Genomic DNA, 16,847 nt, shown 5'->3' with positions numbered 1-16,847 from the left:
TTTCCAGTCATCTTGTGGTTTGCATATAAGTGTCTCTAAAAAATATTTTCATTTCATACAGACTGGAGGCTCACTCATAGGGCATCAGAGCAAGAAGGCCCCTACCATGAGTAAGAGAATCCTGAGGCTCAGGAGCTTGGCAGGTAGGAAACCTTGCTCTGACTCTCCATGGGGCTGTCAGAGAGGATATGGGCCAGCCCACCTGAGAGATGGAAGAAATGAACTAGAAGTCTTGTTAAGTCCACCATCCACCAAGAACGGTGGATTATCACTGAGATAGGCGTGTCCTCCTCTACCACCAGCCAGGGCCTGCTAGGGCTCAGACGAGTGAAAAAACCACAGTGAATAAACGATGCTCTCTAGTAAGACAGCACACATCCTGGGCCTTTAGCTAGGATGTTATACTAAGACTGCCTCCTTCTAGAATGTTCCTCATCATCTGATAACCACACTCAATAACTGTATTTCACTTGGGCATTTTACCTTCTCTGTGACGATCAGTGGCAGAGAATTTTCTGCACACAATGCATATTCCAATGCCTGAGTTTTAGAAAAACTTGGGATATGAGAAAAAATAAAAATAAATAAAAAACAAATTCTTTCTAGTCCCAGTTTCGTACCAGATATGCCCCCCCCACCAATTATTTAGTCATTCTGAAGCATTAGGCTTCCCTTAGGGAGAAAATCCTATTCAATAAAAGGATACTGCCTAATATCAACCAGTAGAGTTGGTTAATTGGTCAGTTTCTATTAAGTATCATTACCCTTTTTGTCCCTAAAGATGTATCTTCGCAAATATCCATCTTTCGAGTATTTTGCATTTTAGCTGCCTGAAAAATTTCAAAATCTTATCAGAAAATCAAACTGACAAAATGCACAATTAGAAGACTCTGTATTTATCTTTGGGTTGAACAGACCCACCCATTTCAATAACAGAATAGAAAACAAAACAAAACAGTACCAAAAGAAAATGACAAAAAATATGCTTGAATGATGGAATCACAGTGCTAATTTATTCAGCCTTGGTGATCTAAGAATTTCCAGTAACTCACCAGGTAGGCTTCTTTTTTTGCATCCTCTAAAAACACAACCATTCCTATTTTGTCTAAACACTTAAACACAATGTATTCAATATCCAAGTTTACTCAGAAGAAGGTATTCATACCTCAGATGTCTGCTAATGTCATGAGGAAGAGACATAGAATAGAATCTAATCTCTTAAATAACAGGACAATAAACTTCAATGACATTTAACCCCCATAGATAGCTTTTGGGCAATTGCTTGATGGTCTACAGAATTCATACCATTCTGAGACACATAAAGAAACAGCAATGAGGGGCACCTGGGTGGCTCAGTGGGTTAAAGCCTCTGTCTTCGGCTCAGGTCATGATCCCAGGGTGTTGGGATCAAGCCCCGTGTTAAGCTCTCTGCTTAGCAGGGAGCCTGTTCCCCCCCCCCCCTCTGCCTGCCTCTCTGCCTACTTGTGATCTCTGTCAAATAAATAAATAAAATCTTAAAAAAAAAAAAAAAGAAATAGCAATGACTGGATTTTCTCTATAGTCACTTGACATACCTGAAATTCCCAGTGATGGGTGTTATATGTAAACAATGAATCATGGAACACTACATCAAAAACTAATGACATACTGTATAGTGACTAACATAACATAATAACTAATACTAATAAATTTATTGGAACTAATTTCTTCTTTAATGCAGTTACTCTCATGAACATCCCTTGCCAAAAATCTACTAGCCCTTTCTTTAAGGTAAATTATATCCTAAGACTCAAGTGACTCATTTTTATTTGAAATAGCTAGACCATGAAGACAAATATGAATATATATGTATTTAAACATGATTACATATAAAACATGCACACTATTTTAGGTATGTAGGTATATGTGCATGTATATACATACATAAGAATCATTATTGTTGAAAATCTGTTAGTATTAAGTTTTATATACAAGTTTAATCATTCTGAGGGCAAATGCAAAACACCTAAAGGTTTTTATTTAATTTATTTAATTTCTATTTAATCAGAAGTTACCGCCAACACTTACCAGTGGGGGTCAATAATATTCTTCGGTATGAAGACTAGCAAACACCATTTTAAAGTAGAAATAGGGGCTTCTCTATTTTGTGATTGCATTTTATGTGTTTTATGTGTTTGATTTTTAAAAAAATCTCACATCTGAAAGCTGAGGTTTCTTTTCATGTGCTGCAATTGACAATAAGTGGGGAATATTATACTCATTGGAGAATAAGTACGGATCATCAGCGGAGATTTAAAAAACAAGTGCATGATTTAGGCACTTTTCTAGCTTGCCTGTAAAGATGGTGCCCTGCTTCAAATAAGAACATGCCTCTTGAGCCGACTAAAAGACAGAATCCCCGCCATACCTTCATGGGAGCCAGCTGGATGGGTGTGATGCAGGAAGGGTCCACCATGGGCTTCGGCCTATTGGCCGTGTCCGCTAAGAGGCTGTGCCACTGCTGGGGGAGGCCCGTGAACTTCTGTTCTTGTGGATCAAACCCAGTGTGCACCCTGTGTTCAAAGTTGGAGGGACCAGATATTTCAATCTTTTTCTTTTTCTTTCCGAACATGATGCAAACCTGGGAAATGCAAACAGAACAAGAGATCACTGGTTAGATCTCGCTGGCATTAAGACGACAGGAAAAATGATTCCATTGCAGTTCTAGATTTTCAATGATTCCTCTCTGTCTCAGCTGCAAAAGACAAAAGTTGGATTTTCAGGGTGCATAGAGGAGGTATTTCGTTCCTAATCTGTTTTCTCCTTGCCCTTGCCATGTGGAACATAGTTCCCTGTCCCACTGATCTTGGATTTGGCCATGGGACTGCTGTGCAGTCCAGGGTAGAGGGTTTTGAAGGCACTGTGTGTCTCCACTTTCCTCCTTGTGCTTCTGCCATCTGGCAAGAAGACCTGTCTTGTGCATATTCCCTCAGCCTGGATCCTGGAAGGAGAGATGTGTGAAACCGACCCAAATCCAACCTCCAGTCTGGATCCAGGTGCAGATGAGTCACAGGGGACTCAGGGTAAGAAAGCAATGTTTATAATTATGCCACTAAGATTCCAGCCTTGTTATGTGGTATTAGCAAAGCAAAAGCTGACAGGTACAGTGGGAGAAGCATCTCAAAGTTTGGCATGCACTTAATATCTGAACACTTTTGGACAAACAGGGGTATAGATGAAAAATGGGGTTAATAATCACAATCACCAATAAGTCAATCAGAGAAAGACAATTATATGATCTCTGATATGAGGGATTTCAGAGGCAGGGCGGGGGGTTGTGGGGAGTAGGGAGGGAAAAAATGAAACGAGATGGGATTGGGAGGGAGACAAACCATAAGAGACCCTTAATCTCATGGAACAAACTGAGGGTTTCTGGGGGGTGGGATGGGGTGGCTGGGTGCTGAACATTGGGGAGAGTATGTGCTATGGTGAGTGCTGCGAATTATGTAAGACTGATGATTCACAGACCTGTACCCCTGAAACAAGTAATATGTTAAATGTTTAAAAAAATCACATTCACCATATACAATTATGATGAGGCTGAAACAAGCAAATGTTTGTAAAACACTCTGAAAGGTACTTGGCACAAAGTTAAGTGCTGCAAATATTAAATAGATCTCTGAACAAATATACAAGAAACCTGAGCGGCAGTGCCTGCAGAGGAGAGAAGAGAGCATCAGGGACAAGGCAGGGAGGAAGACCACTTTTCAATGGATATTCTGTTTAGAACATTGCACAGTGTATTTTGTCTATTTGAAACAATGTGGTTTACCTAATTGAAACATATTCTGTGACCAGGATACCTTCAGGATACCTGTAAAATAGTCACTGTGTGCTTAATGGTACTGAAAACATCTAAGATATCCTGGGTTTGAATCCCAGGCTGGTTCACCTACCTACTATGCTCTTGGGTGTAACTGCTTTTCCATTTCTTAGTTTATTGTGAATAGGACAATCATGATCACTTTGGGAATCCTGAAAACCCGGCTTTATATAAAGGGAGATGGTTTGGTTTCACTGTAGCTTTGCTGGGGAAGCCTTATCTCAGCACTTAGGCTTAAATAGGTGGCTTATCCATTCACACAGCTCCATGTACCTACTCTTCACAGCCTACATCCACTTGCTGTCAATTAATTAGGGATAATGGTGTGCCTGGTGCCTGTTTTCCCTACTAGAGTAGAAGATCCACCAGAGAAGGGATACTGTTAGCTTATTCGTTATGATGTGCCAGTGCCTGGCATACAGAAGGACTCAACAAATATTTGCTGATGGACTAAAATAACAAGCAATGTACATTTATTCATGACTAGCACCTAGGGTAAGAGCTCCATAGATGTTAGCATCTTCCCCTGCTCTTCCCCTCTTCCCCACCCTCTCTCTCTCCCTAGCCTTCATCTTCCATTCAAATGTGTTTCTTCTTGTAACCAGTTATCCTGCTTGGCAAACGGGGTCTTCCTGCTGCCTTCAAGTTTTCTCACGGTCCCATTCCATCCTCTACCGATATCTACTAGGTCTGTTGAGCTTCAATAGCAAAATACCCCAAACTGGGAGGTTTTTAAACAATAGTTGGTTCTTTCTCATGGGTCTGGAGTCTGGAATCCAAGATCAAGGCTCTGGCAGATTTGGTGTCTAGTGAGAACCTACTTCCCAGATGGCTATCTTTCCCCTAGAACCATGTTGGAAGGGAAGAGGGAGCTCTTGCTGGCCTCTTCTAATAAAGGCACTAATTCCATTCACAAGATTCAACCCTCATGAGCTGGTCATCTCCCAAAGGCCCTACTTCCTAACGCTATCTCTTTGAAGATTAAGAGTTCAACATATGGCTTTTGGAGGACACATTTAGACCACTGGATGGATATGTATTCTCTTGACTAGATTCCTCACAGCTTTAACTCCCCCAGACTCTATCAAAACCCATTTACCCATCCATCCTGGTTGTTACTTTGGACTAATTTGGAAAATGCATCAAGTGATTAAGAAAAATCAATGAACGATAAAGGCTCAAAACACCTTGATGTGTTGTCTCTTTTGGAGAGCATAATTTTAAAAAACTCTTTAAGTGCTTTACAAAAGTGGACTAATAAATATAAGTCAGCTGATTTTAAACATCTGAGGACACCCCAAGCCAAAAACGTAAAGAACAAAAGGAATCCAGCTGTGGTTGACGACCCTTGCAATGGCCTCCCAATGTTTCATGCCTCCCAGTGTCCATACCCCTGGGTGGGTCTCTCCCACATGACTCTGGGCCTGGATATGTAATTTGCTGTGACCAACGGGACAAAAGAAACCATGACACAAGCATGAAATGATCTTGCACATTGGGGCTTGCCCACCTGCTGCTCTTGGAACCAGCAGCCAGCTTGGGAACAAGGCCAGTCCATCCTGCTGAGGATGACACACTTTGGTCCAGCCACCCATCAGCCCAACCAGGAATCGGTCCAGGTAGCAGAGCCACATAGCTGACTAGCAGCTATTTAGGAGGTGAGTCCAGTCAAAACCAGCAGAAGAACCATGCAGGTGAGCTAGGTCCAAAGTGCTGGCCTACAGAATCAGGACACACTAAATTATCTGTTGCTTTAAGTCATTACATAGTGGAGTACATTTTGGCACAGAAATGCTAAGAGCAAAGACTTGCTTATCATCCCCTATCTTGTATCTTCAGATGCCCATCATTTTTCTTCTACTTTAGCTGCTTCAAAGTCACAAGTAATAATGTTCAATCTGGGTCACTACATTAGCTGCTATACAATTCTATTAACTCAGAGGAATCTTAATTGTGATACTACTCTCTGGTTGGATATGGGCCTGTAATATGGCCAGGATATTATGCCAAGTAAGTAAGTGAGTCTACATCCCATCTTTCAGTGTTATTTCATGAAAACAAAAATAATTTGAAAATATAATTTGGTCATATGTTGGCTGAGTCCACCTGTTTTAATAAACTTTATGACCTTTTAAAAAAAAAACAAGATAGCAATTATCATAGAAAAATCACATGAGATGAAGTGGGGTTTTTTGGTTTTGTTTTGTTACATGAATTCACACATGAACAAGCACTGAAAATGCTAGGTCACATATTTTTAGAACCAGAATAGAAATGTTTTACTATTTCCTCCTGACTGTGAATGTCCCAGTGGTTGCCATGCCACTCAAATGAGAATGTAAAAAAGAAAATATCAATGAACGAATACTGTTCTTGTTCTAAAATAAGGCAGTTGTGGAGAGGAAATCTGTGGCTGAATTAATTTTCCTACACTGTACCCTGAGATACAACTATAATATAAATGGTTATAAATACAGCGAGACATATCTAGTAAGATTGAGTTGAAGAGTTACAGAGGAAGAAACCAGAAAGGAAAATGAAAAAGTTCTACATTTTCAAGCAACGTTCCTGTGAAGCTCACACTTGACTAAAAAGAGAGAGACTCTCCATGGTGGATGGAGATATTTCATTAGTAATGGCCATTACTCTGAGAGCAATGAGGAATCTCACAGTCAGGTGAAAGAATCCTGAGGCTTTTTACACCATGAAGCAGAGAGATACAAGGAAGGAGGCCCTCCTAAAACCCAAGATCTGCTTGATAGATGGTCTCCTCTCTCTGAGAGGTCCGTGCTTAGTCTGTCCCTGGCATAGTGCTCAAGGTTCATTGCGTCCACTCGCACTTAAAACTCACAATAACCCGGGGTGCCTGGGTCACTCAGGGGGTTAAAGCCTCTGCCTTCGGCTCAGGTCATGATCTCAGGGTCCTGGGATCGAGCCCCGCATTGGGCTCTCTGCTCAGCAGGGAGCCTACTTCCTCCTCTCTCTGTCTGCCTGCCTCTCTGCCTACATGTGATCTCTCTCTATCAAATAAATAAATAAAATATTTTTTAAAAAAACCCCAAAACCTCACAATAACCCTACATTGGTAGTGGGACCGGGAGGGGAATGTTTCAAGACCACTGTCAGGTTCGATCTGCTGGGAGAACTCACAGCAACTTAGCACACAGTTCCACTCCAGCTGTGATTCATTACAGTGAACGTAGGCAAAGCATAATCAGCAAAGGGAAAAGGCACATGGACAAAGTCTGGGGGAAACCAGGCGTAAGCTTCCAGGGGTCCTCTCCCAGTGGACTCACACAGGACCTGATTAATTCCTCTAGCCATGAACTGTGACAATACATGAAAAAATGCTATCTACCAAGGAAGCTTTTTTAATAGACTCAGTGCCTGAGGATTTTATTCAGTATTAGTCACATAGGCACCCTTTGCCTGGGCCATGCCAAAATTTTAGCCTCCAGAAGAAAAGCAGGGGTTCAGCATAAACGGTATTGTTCACATAAACAGTTCAGTCACAGTAAATCATTTTTTATCAGGGAAAGGTGGGAACCCTCCTGGAATCCGAGCTCCCAGATGCCACCCAAGGGCCAATCTTGCAAATCGGCTTTTCTAAGACATGCTCAAGCCTGCTATGTTAACTCTTCTCTGCGCAGGAGGTGTTACCATCATAGCTCCATGGAGGAAACAAAATCTGAGAAGTTAAGAAATGACAAAGCTGGAGGCTCAGAACCTCCCAACACATGCTTTTAACTACTACACAATTCAATGTTGTCCTGCACTAGCCTTCTTTACCGCATATCCTACCCCTGCCCTTCTTAGGAAACTTGGTCCCCTAGAGATATGCCTGGGTGGGGATGGTGAGCTCAAATAAGGGAACTATGAGATTCTGGAAATCTGGGGATCCCCTTATGTCTCTCCAGAAAGACCCTTTTTCCTGACCAAGCAGGACTTTGTCACTGAGAAGGGGCCAAAACACTGCTGGGAGCTAGGACAGCCCCTCACACAGGAATAAAGACCCTTGCTGCTCAGCCTCCACATAAAGTAAGGGCACAGAACTCCTCATACTGCTCCTGAGTTCCAACAGACCTACTTCCAGAATGTTGTGGTCGCTACCATTCAGCACAGAAAATTCTGCTAATGGTGTTTATCTTTTAAAAAGATCTATTTATGTGAGAGGATGGGGGCAGAAGAAGAGAGGGAATCTCAAGTAGATTCCCCTCTGAGCGTGGGCCAGATGCAGGGCTCAGTCTCACGACCCTGAGATCATGAACCGGGCCAAAATTGGGTGTCAGAATCTTAGCCAACTGAGCCACCCAGGCGCCCCTGCTACGGGTTTTTAAATTAGGCATTTCCAGACTTTATATCTGCTATTTCCTAATTGCTTTGTTTGACTGTTAAACACACATGTGAACGCTTATCTGCTAGTTTGACTATGCATTAACCAAAGTGTGTTCCTGAGCACACCAGCTCTCTGAAAGGTGAAAACTGTGCAGGATGAAGGGTAGTTCCTTAGTGAAGTACATTTGGGGAAACAATGCGTTATATATATATTCTTTGTGGGACTTCTCTGCTACCGTGTAGTTTCATTCTTAGAGGAAGACTAAACAGATCCCAGAATCCGTATTTCCAAAAGTTTCTTGCAAAATTCAGAGCAAACTGCACTTCTATGATGGACGGTTTTGGCCAGCATGTGTTCTTGCCTGGAAGCTGAGTCGTGGAAGAAACTGAAGGAAATCCAAACTCCCAGACTCCAATGCAACACTCTGGCAGTTTCCCTGTCATCTCAGCCCGTGAGCTGCTTTCAGCAACATCACAGCTCTCAGCCCCAGCTCAGTGCTGCATGAAGCACATGCCCGGGCTCAAAGCCCTCATTATGTGGCATCTTGTACCTTACATGACCAGAGATTCAAGGGACTAGTGAGCAAGAGAAGGGCACCTGGGATCCGTGGTGTCAGGCTCCCTGGTGTGGTAACACATCACCTCCCTGGGGACCAGATAATGCTAAAATAGACTTAATATAGGACTAACTATGCCAGATGCTGTCCTGTCTGTATAAACTCAGGTATCCTCTTCATGGTAAGTTATGTTGTAAGGGCTATTGTTATTCTCACCATACAGATAAAGAAATGGAGTCTCAGTGGGGTTAAGTAGTGCCCAAGTTCACCCAGGTCGGAAGATGCTGAAATGGCATACAAGCCCAAGCAGTCCACATGCTCAGAACAGGCTCATCCATGCTGCTCTACACTTGCTGCCTTGAATACCAGACCGGTCCTCACTTCTACTACGTGGCCTGTCCCGTGGCCCTGGCCTCCTGAGATAGAGCCGTCCTCTCTAAATGCATACTCCAGATTTGCTGAGCTTCTGGAATAGTTAGAATTACTAACTAAGGAGGCATTGGAAAAAGCCCTTTGAAAAATCAGTAGTCATAGTAGGTAACATGAAATGAGTATTTCCTGGAATCAGACATTGTCTAAGCTAAGCAGAACAGCCATTCTCTTAGATTCTCACAACTCTGTGCGGTATTATTTGTTTTATAAGGGCAGGGATCGAAACTTTGGGAGGTTAAATCATGGGGTTTCCCATGGTACCAATATTAGCAGTGACAGAAATGGAGAGAAATCCAAGTCTACCCAATTTCAAGACTTGGCCCTTAAGGGCCATGTCTGACTGTCTGATTGCAAGGTCCTATTCCATTATCAATATGCAATTCACTGTCATTTAAAGTAAATTTTAGGCAAAACCAATAACTGTGTGTCTGGAACTAGCCTGGGGTGCACAGACAGGCTGGGAGACTCTCCCCAAACCCAGAGTGACATCACAAAGTGGCAGGGAATTTGGAGATAAACAATAAAAGTGCATGCCACCTTACATTACATTATAAGATGTAATAAGCAAAAATAAATGATTATTTACAAAGAAGCCATTATAAAAAGAAGAGAAAGGCAACAAGAAATTTTGGGAAAACCCAACACTGGAATGGAAACAAAAGATAAGCATAATGTACGTCTTGGCTCATCAGTTAGCAAAGACAAAAATCACAAAATGTAAGGACCACTTACATATACAATCAAGAATAGCTGAAAAAATTATACTGGGAAAGGGAGAGAGGCAGACTATGTAATAAAGCTAAATTCTATCTACACAGCAGAAAATACAGGGATGGAGATACCTAAAATTGTTATAGCTACATACATATATCTTTGGCTCCGTATAAAAAAACTGAGGGGCACCTGGCTGGCTCAGTCTGTAGAGCACACAACTGGATCACGGGGCTGTGAGTTCAAATCCCATGTTGGGGATAAAGATTACTTAAAAATAAAATCTTAAAAAAGAAAAAAAAAAAAGCCCAAACTGAAGAAATGTCATGGAGGCTCAGTTCCAGGCACCCAACTCCACACTGTCCGGACCATCAACATCGTGAGACCACTCTGGTCCAACACAGCTCTCCATCTTGGCTTCAACTCATCCATCTCATATTTCTGCCACCCAACATACAGGACTGACAAAAGGAGTCCTTTGAGGAAAACATTAAATTCTAATCATTATTACAGTGTCCAGAATGATAAAGTAATGCTAAAACAGTAGCAAGAAGACTGTAATAGTTTATAGAATAGCATCAACAGAGTAGCCACTCAAAATTTGCAGAAAAATATGTAAACATTATGGTCAGAAGCTACTTTTTCACCATGGTCTTATCTCGTACCATGAGTTTACTCATTCTTTATGCTGATGATATCAAACATCAAGACATAGCCCTAGCTCCTCTCCTAAGTTCCTGACTTATGCATCCAAATTCCCTCTTGGATTCTTTCCACTTTGACATCTCCAAAACTCAAGTCACAAACTTCCTATTTGTTAAACTGGTGCCTTCTCTAGATAACTCAATCCTAGTATACAGTACCACATGTATCAAATTGTGGAAGCTAATTCTGGGAATCTACTTTACATCCTCTACAACCAGTCATCACCAATCCCTGCTCATTCTGCTCCCCAAATGTCCACTACATCTGTACATCTCTCTAAATTCTCACTGCTTTAGTTTCCTACTGCTGCTGTTACAAAATGCGAGAGCTTAGCAGCTTGGACAACACAAATTCATTATCTTACAATTCTTGATGTCAAAAAGTCTAAAATGAGTCCCAGTGGGTGAAAGTCAAGGCATCAGCAGAGCTGTATCCTCTTCTAGAGGCTCTAAGGGAGAATCCATTTCTTTGCCTTTTCCAGCTCCCAGAGACCACCTGCAGCCCTTGGCTTTTAACCCTTTCCTCCATATTCAAAGCCAGCAATATTGCCTCTCTCTCTGACTTTCCTCCACCTAACTCTCTTCTACTGCTCTGTTCTCCCACTTTTAAGGACCCTTGTGAGTAACTGGGCCCATCTGGGTAATCTCCTTACCTTAAGGTCATTTTTTTTTTTAAAGCATCCATAATTCCACCTGTAGCCCTAATTCCTCTTTGCAATGTCACCTAACATATTCACAGGTTTCAGGAATTAGCCCTTGGACATTACTTTGAAACATTACATTCCCAGGAAATTGCAAAGATAATAAAGAGAGGTTCCCTGTACCCTTCACTCCATTTCCACCCCTAGTCATGTAATTATTATATGATACCCAAACCAGGAATTTGACATTGGTGCAGTGTGCACGTATAGAACAATATTGTATCACCCACATAGATTCATGAAACCATCACTACAAACATCTCCTTCTTGCTCTCCCTTTTATAGTCACCTCTATCCCTTCACCCTTGTCAACCACTAACGTTTTCCTTGCCCATTAATTTGTAATGTTGAGGCTGTTCTATAAATGGCATTATAGAGTGTGTGACCATTTGAGCCCCATTTGGGCTTTTTTTGCTATCAGCATAATGAGATCTATCCAAATTATTTTGAGTATCAATAGTTCCTCTTTATTTCTGAGTAGTATTCCATGATATGGCACACCCCAGTGTATTCAGTCATTTACTCTTAAGGGATTACTTGGTTGTTTCCAGTTTGGGGCTATCATAAATAAGGCTGGTATAAACAACAGTGCTCAGGTTTTTTATGGTCCAAAGACTTACTCATTTTTTGTATTGATCATTTGTTGAAATGACAATATTTTGGATTAGTTAAAATATATCAAGATCACTTTTGTTTTATGTTTTAAAATAAGGCTACTCAAACATTTAAAATTAAATGTGGACCTTGCATCATATATTTTCCTTTTCCATTTTTTTTTTTTTTTTAAGTAGCTTCTGGGCCCAGGATAGAGTCTAAATTGGGATTTGAACTCACAACTCTGAGATCAAGACCTGGGCTGAGATGCTTAGAGTCAGATCCAAGAGTCAGATGCTTAACTGACTGAGCCACCAGGAGCCCCTTGCACATATTTCTACTGAACAGCACTGTGAGAGAGTAACTTTGAGGAGAGTAACTATGTGGCTACTTGTGATATAGATACTGATGAAGAATGTTTAAGTAAGACAAGACTATGGATGAGGAAGAAAGTGTAGGTCTTGCAAAGTTGAGACACAGCATTCCAACAGAAGGAACACCAAGGATAATGGCTCCAAGAGAGAAAAGGACTTGCCTTTTTAAGAAATGGAAGCAGTCCATAGGGCCTAAGCTGTACAGATCTAAGGGGAGAATGGAACAGCTCACCATTTTTAGACAGAAAACTGAGGGCAACAGGTAAAAAGTATTCCAAAATGATTCTCTAGGCAGAGTTTCCCAAATAGATACTGGCCCATACATTAATCCTAGCAATGCCACTGATGTCTGTTTGCTTACAAATTACTGGGAATTATGAGTAGATTAGTTTATCAATTAGCTTTTATTGTAGTAAAAAACCACCTAAAGGTTAGTGACTTAACCATTTATTCAGCTCCCGATATGGGGTTGGTAATTGGGGCTGAGCTCAGATAGGTGGTTCTTTGGATCTTGGCTGTGCTGGCTCAAGTGTTCTGTAGTCAGCTGTGGGTTGGCTGGAGACTGACTCACCAAGGATGGCCACGTGGACCCTAATCTGTCAGCAGGACAGCATGGGTATGCTGTAGTGATGTCAGAGTTAGAAGGGACAGAAGTGAAGCCTTTTGAGACCGAGGCAAGAAACAGGCACGTGACTGGTTCCACTATATTCTATAACCGATGCAAGACCCGAGTCCAGTCCAGACTCAAGGCACCGGGAAACAGAGTCCACCTCTTCAAGAAAGGAGCTGCAAAGTCACATTACAAAGGGTGTGTGGTCACAGGGAGAGGCAGTGAAAGAGGACCAGGTCTAGAATCTATCACAATTAGTAACTGGGTGCTGGAAAATGTTTAAGAGTTGGCTCTGGGAAGGGGGCAAACAATCCGTGATTGCAATGTTTTGTCAGTTTCGGTGGTGCAAATATTCCCAACCGTGGTTGATTTCAAGCTACCAATGTGACACCGCTGAATAAGGAATTTTTAAAAGAGGCACACAATTGGCATCTTTTATGAAAATAAGCCCATGTAAGCAAGCTCCAGCATAAATCTGGGAGTTGGCAGTGGAATGCTCCAATTTCTGGCACTGGCCTATTCAGGAAAGCACACCAAGATGCCTACCCTCTCTTACAGAGGCTGCTGCAGCAAGACACGTGTCCTGACAACAGATATAAAGGCCTCTACATTCCCATGTTGGATATAAAGATTTTAGAAGTCTCTGCTACAAAAATGAGGAGATACATGGTAGCTGGTTCACCATCTAATTCTCAAACTTCCCAGGTGTCTGAAAATAGGATTGTGTTTGCACATATACATGTGCTGGCTATCAAAATCAGATCTTCTATAAATCACACTTGGAAACACTGTCAACTTTAACAACATTAAAGACTGCTTTATTCCCTTCAGTCTCCAAGCTGATAAAATTTGATGCATTGGAATTTTACACTAAGCCAAAGAAACTTAATAACCTTAAGTAACCTTAATTATGCTTTATTTAGTTTGGTCCATATGGGCCACATCAACACTTCCCTAATTTTGCTTTTTCTCATCTGAGGGTCATATGTTGACACCATCTCCTGGTGAGAATATGGGCTTCACCTAGGCAAAGCAACAGGCCTGGTCTTATTTCCAAAAGTTAGTTATTATTATTCTAATAATAATATTCAAGTATTTGTCGAGCTCCCTGCTCAGTGGGAGCCTGCTTCTCCCTCTTCCACTCCCCCTGACTATGTTCCCTCTCTTGCTGTTTTCTCTGTCAGATAAATAAATAAAATCTTTAAAAAAATATTCAAATATTTGGGGCACCTGGGTGGCTCAGTGGGTTAAGCCACTGCCTTCGGCTCAGGTCATGATCTCAGGGTCCTGGGATCGAGTCCTGCATCGGGCTCTATGCTCAGCAGGGAGCCTGCTTCCCTCTCTCTCTCTCTGCCTGCCTCTCTGTCTACTTGTGATCTCTCTCTGTCAAATAAATAAATAAAATCTTTAAAACAAAATTCAAATATCTGAAAACCTCACAGAGCACTTGCTTGAGGCTAAGTTGGCAAGTTGCCCGCTTCTAAAGCCTGGGATCATATAGATTTACAAATAGGGTATTGGATGTAAGAAACTCTTTCCTGTTGGAAAATATGGGTCAAAACATCAAGAAGGGTTTTCGATGGTATGAGTAAAGAATAGAGCCTCCTTCATAAATATACAAACCTGTAGAATTTCAGACAGGCTCTTAAAAATTTAAGCAGTTGGGTGTTATCGGGAACTAATGAATCGTTGAACAGTACATCAGAAACTAATGATGTACTATATGTTGGCTAACTGGACATAATAAAAAATTTTTTTAAAATTAAGCAATTGGAATTATTGACTATTGTTCTGTCTTCAAACCACCCAAAACTCTGAACATGAACTATATCCCTGATGGTGTGTCAGCTTTAAACTAAAGTTTCCATCCCTAGAAACCCCTGCCCTGAGGTGTAACTGTTAGCTTCTGGCTCTCCTCCCCACATTTGCTTCTCCATGACTGCAAGCATGCCAAAGGGGAGGAGCAGGAATGGGCTTGGTGCAGGCAGCCCAAGTCAGACCAGCTGAGGGGTCCAATAATAGCAGCAAAAATAAGAACTAGCTTGTGGGAGCTTAACTCCCTTCCAAACCTAAAGATGCTCGTTCCTACTATCAGACCATTCCAGATTATCTCACGTAATGCCTGTCACCTGTGGCTCTCACACCCCAAAGAGGCCAAGGACAATGCTGGGAACGGGGATAAAGGGAACCAGTGTTCTAAAGACTTTCAGAATTATACAACGACGAGGCAAAAATGATGCAAGCAAACTGTACAGCAAACGGACTGTGTGTACATGAGATGTGATCGGCATTCCGAGCTGACTAAATTGGTTACCAAGCAAGATTTTCTTGCCTTTCCCTTCTTTCTTGCCACAGTCCTCACTCCCTCTTTTGACAACCACCTTACTGAGCACCTGCCAAAGGTCAGGCACTGTTCTGGGTGCTGAAGACTCAATAGGGAGATGAAGATCTCTGCGACCCTAAGGGGCTCATCTCTCTCCCATCAGGAGAGAAAAACAACGAACACAGGTAACTTACTTAGTGTCGCAGAGGGTGATAAGACCAGGAGAGGAGACAGAAAGGCAGGGAAGGGGAGATAGTGAGTGATGGAAGAGGGGAGTAAAAATGCTCAATTGTGTGGTCATGGAAGAGAAGGGCTCCCTAGGAAGGTGCTATTTGGGCAAATATCTGAAGGCAGTCAAGGATGTAAACCAGAGGACTCTCTAGTATGAAGCAAACCAAATAAATGCACAGGCCTGGGAAGATGCACATGCCTGGTGTCATCCTGAAATAGCAAGGTGGCTAGTGATTTGGAGAACGGTGAGCAAGGGGACAGAGAGACATGAGGACAGAGACGAAGGAGAATTCAGAGAGCAGACAGCAGGTCTTCAGATGTGGTCCCCAGACCTGCAGCCTCAGCAACAATGGCTAGTTTGTCAATAATGCAAATTTTGGCACCCCATGCCAGTCCCACTGGGCCAGCAACTCTGGAGGGGTGGGGTCCACAGGTCTGTGTTTGATCAAGCCCTCTGGATGATATTCTGAGGCACACTCAAGTTTGAGAAGCAGTGACATAAGGTATCAGCTGCCCCTGTAGGACTTTGGTTTGTGGTTGTGTGTGTATGCCTGTGTTTTCTGCTGAGTGGGATAGGAGGTGATCTGAATGTGGGGTGACTTGACTTGAAGAAGTACCTGATTTGGGTTATGATGTGATTATCTTACTGTAAGTTTTCCAAGCATATTCATTTTCCTAGACCATGAATGACAGCGTGGTGGGGAGAGGGTCATGTAGGACCTGCTCTGTAGCATGGCCTCCTTGGGCCTCCCTTTTGCCTCTGCGAACAGTAGCTGGTCCTGGAAGAGAGGATGCCCATCCTATACCAATACACTGCAACAAAAGCCTGGGTTTATCTGCAGATGTCCTTCCCTGTGACGGCTGAGTCACTGTAGCAGAGAAGTTTTTCTTTCCATGGTAGTTTGAGATTTAGCATAGTTTGATTTCTGCCTGATGAGGAACAATTTGTTGACTCACAGCAAAATATTGGCAGTGGAGTGTACCATGCCCTGGGTATTAAGAGCAACCATATTTCTTACTGTAATCACTCCTTGGTCATTCCTTTTTAAGATAACATGGTGGTGATAGTCCATGTGATTTTGGGGCTGCTAGTATGGAATGACAGTACTATAGAGAAGAGCACCTTAAATGTTAAGAACCACCACCAAATGCCTTATAATGTGCGTGGATGTTGCAAGGTCCCCCTTCTGTAGCGTGGAGCTCACTCTAGAAAGTGTGCGCCCCGCTTGGGACTGCAGGCCCTCAACTCCCTTTGTAGTCAGGTACTGTTACGTGATTTGGCCCAGCCAATGGAATAGGTGCAGAAGTCAAGTCAGTCAGATCCGTTTCAGGGCTTTCAAGTTGGCTAGAGGCAGGGAGAGATGAAGTGCAAGAAGGTGGTAAATCTGAAGACACATGGAGACCTGGGTCCCT

At 42.3% G+C, this 16,847-nt stretch overlaps 1 protein-coding gene across 3 annotated transcripts in view; it reads right to left on the bottom strand.

Annotated features, from left to right (window-relative positions):
* The window catches only part of PAK5 (p21 (RAC1) activated kinase 5), a 283,759-nt gene that overhangs the window by 101,350 nt on the left and 165,562 nt on the right, over positions 1 to 16,847 (bottom strand). For all 3 annotated transcript variants that reach the window (XM_059406547.1, XM_059406546.1, XM_059406548.1), the window contains one exon: positions 2,408 to 2,620. In XM_059406547.1, coding sequence (XP_059262530.1) covers positions 2,408 to 2,611 — 204 coding nt within the window. In that variant the 5' untranslated portion in view covers positions 2,612 to 2,620. The remainder of the gene's footprint in view (positions 1 to 2,407; positions 2,621 to 16,847) is intronic.

The sequence above is a fragment of the Mustela nigripes genome, chromosome 7, assembly GCF_022355385.1.
Source record: "Mustela nigripes isolate SB6536 chromosome 7, MUSNIG.SB6536, whole genome shotgun sequence".
Lineage (NCBI taxonomy): Eukaryota > Metazoa > Chordata > Mammalia > Carnivora > Mustelidae > Mustela > Mustela nigripes.
Note: the sequence above shows the minus strand (reverse complement) of the source record. Positions and strands in the feature narration are given on the sequence as shown.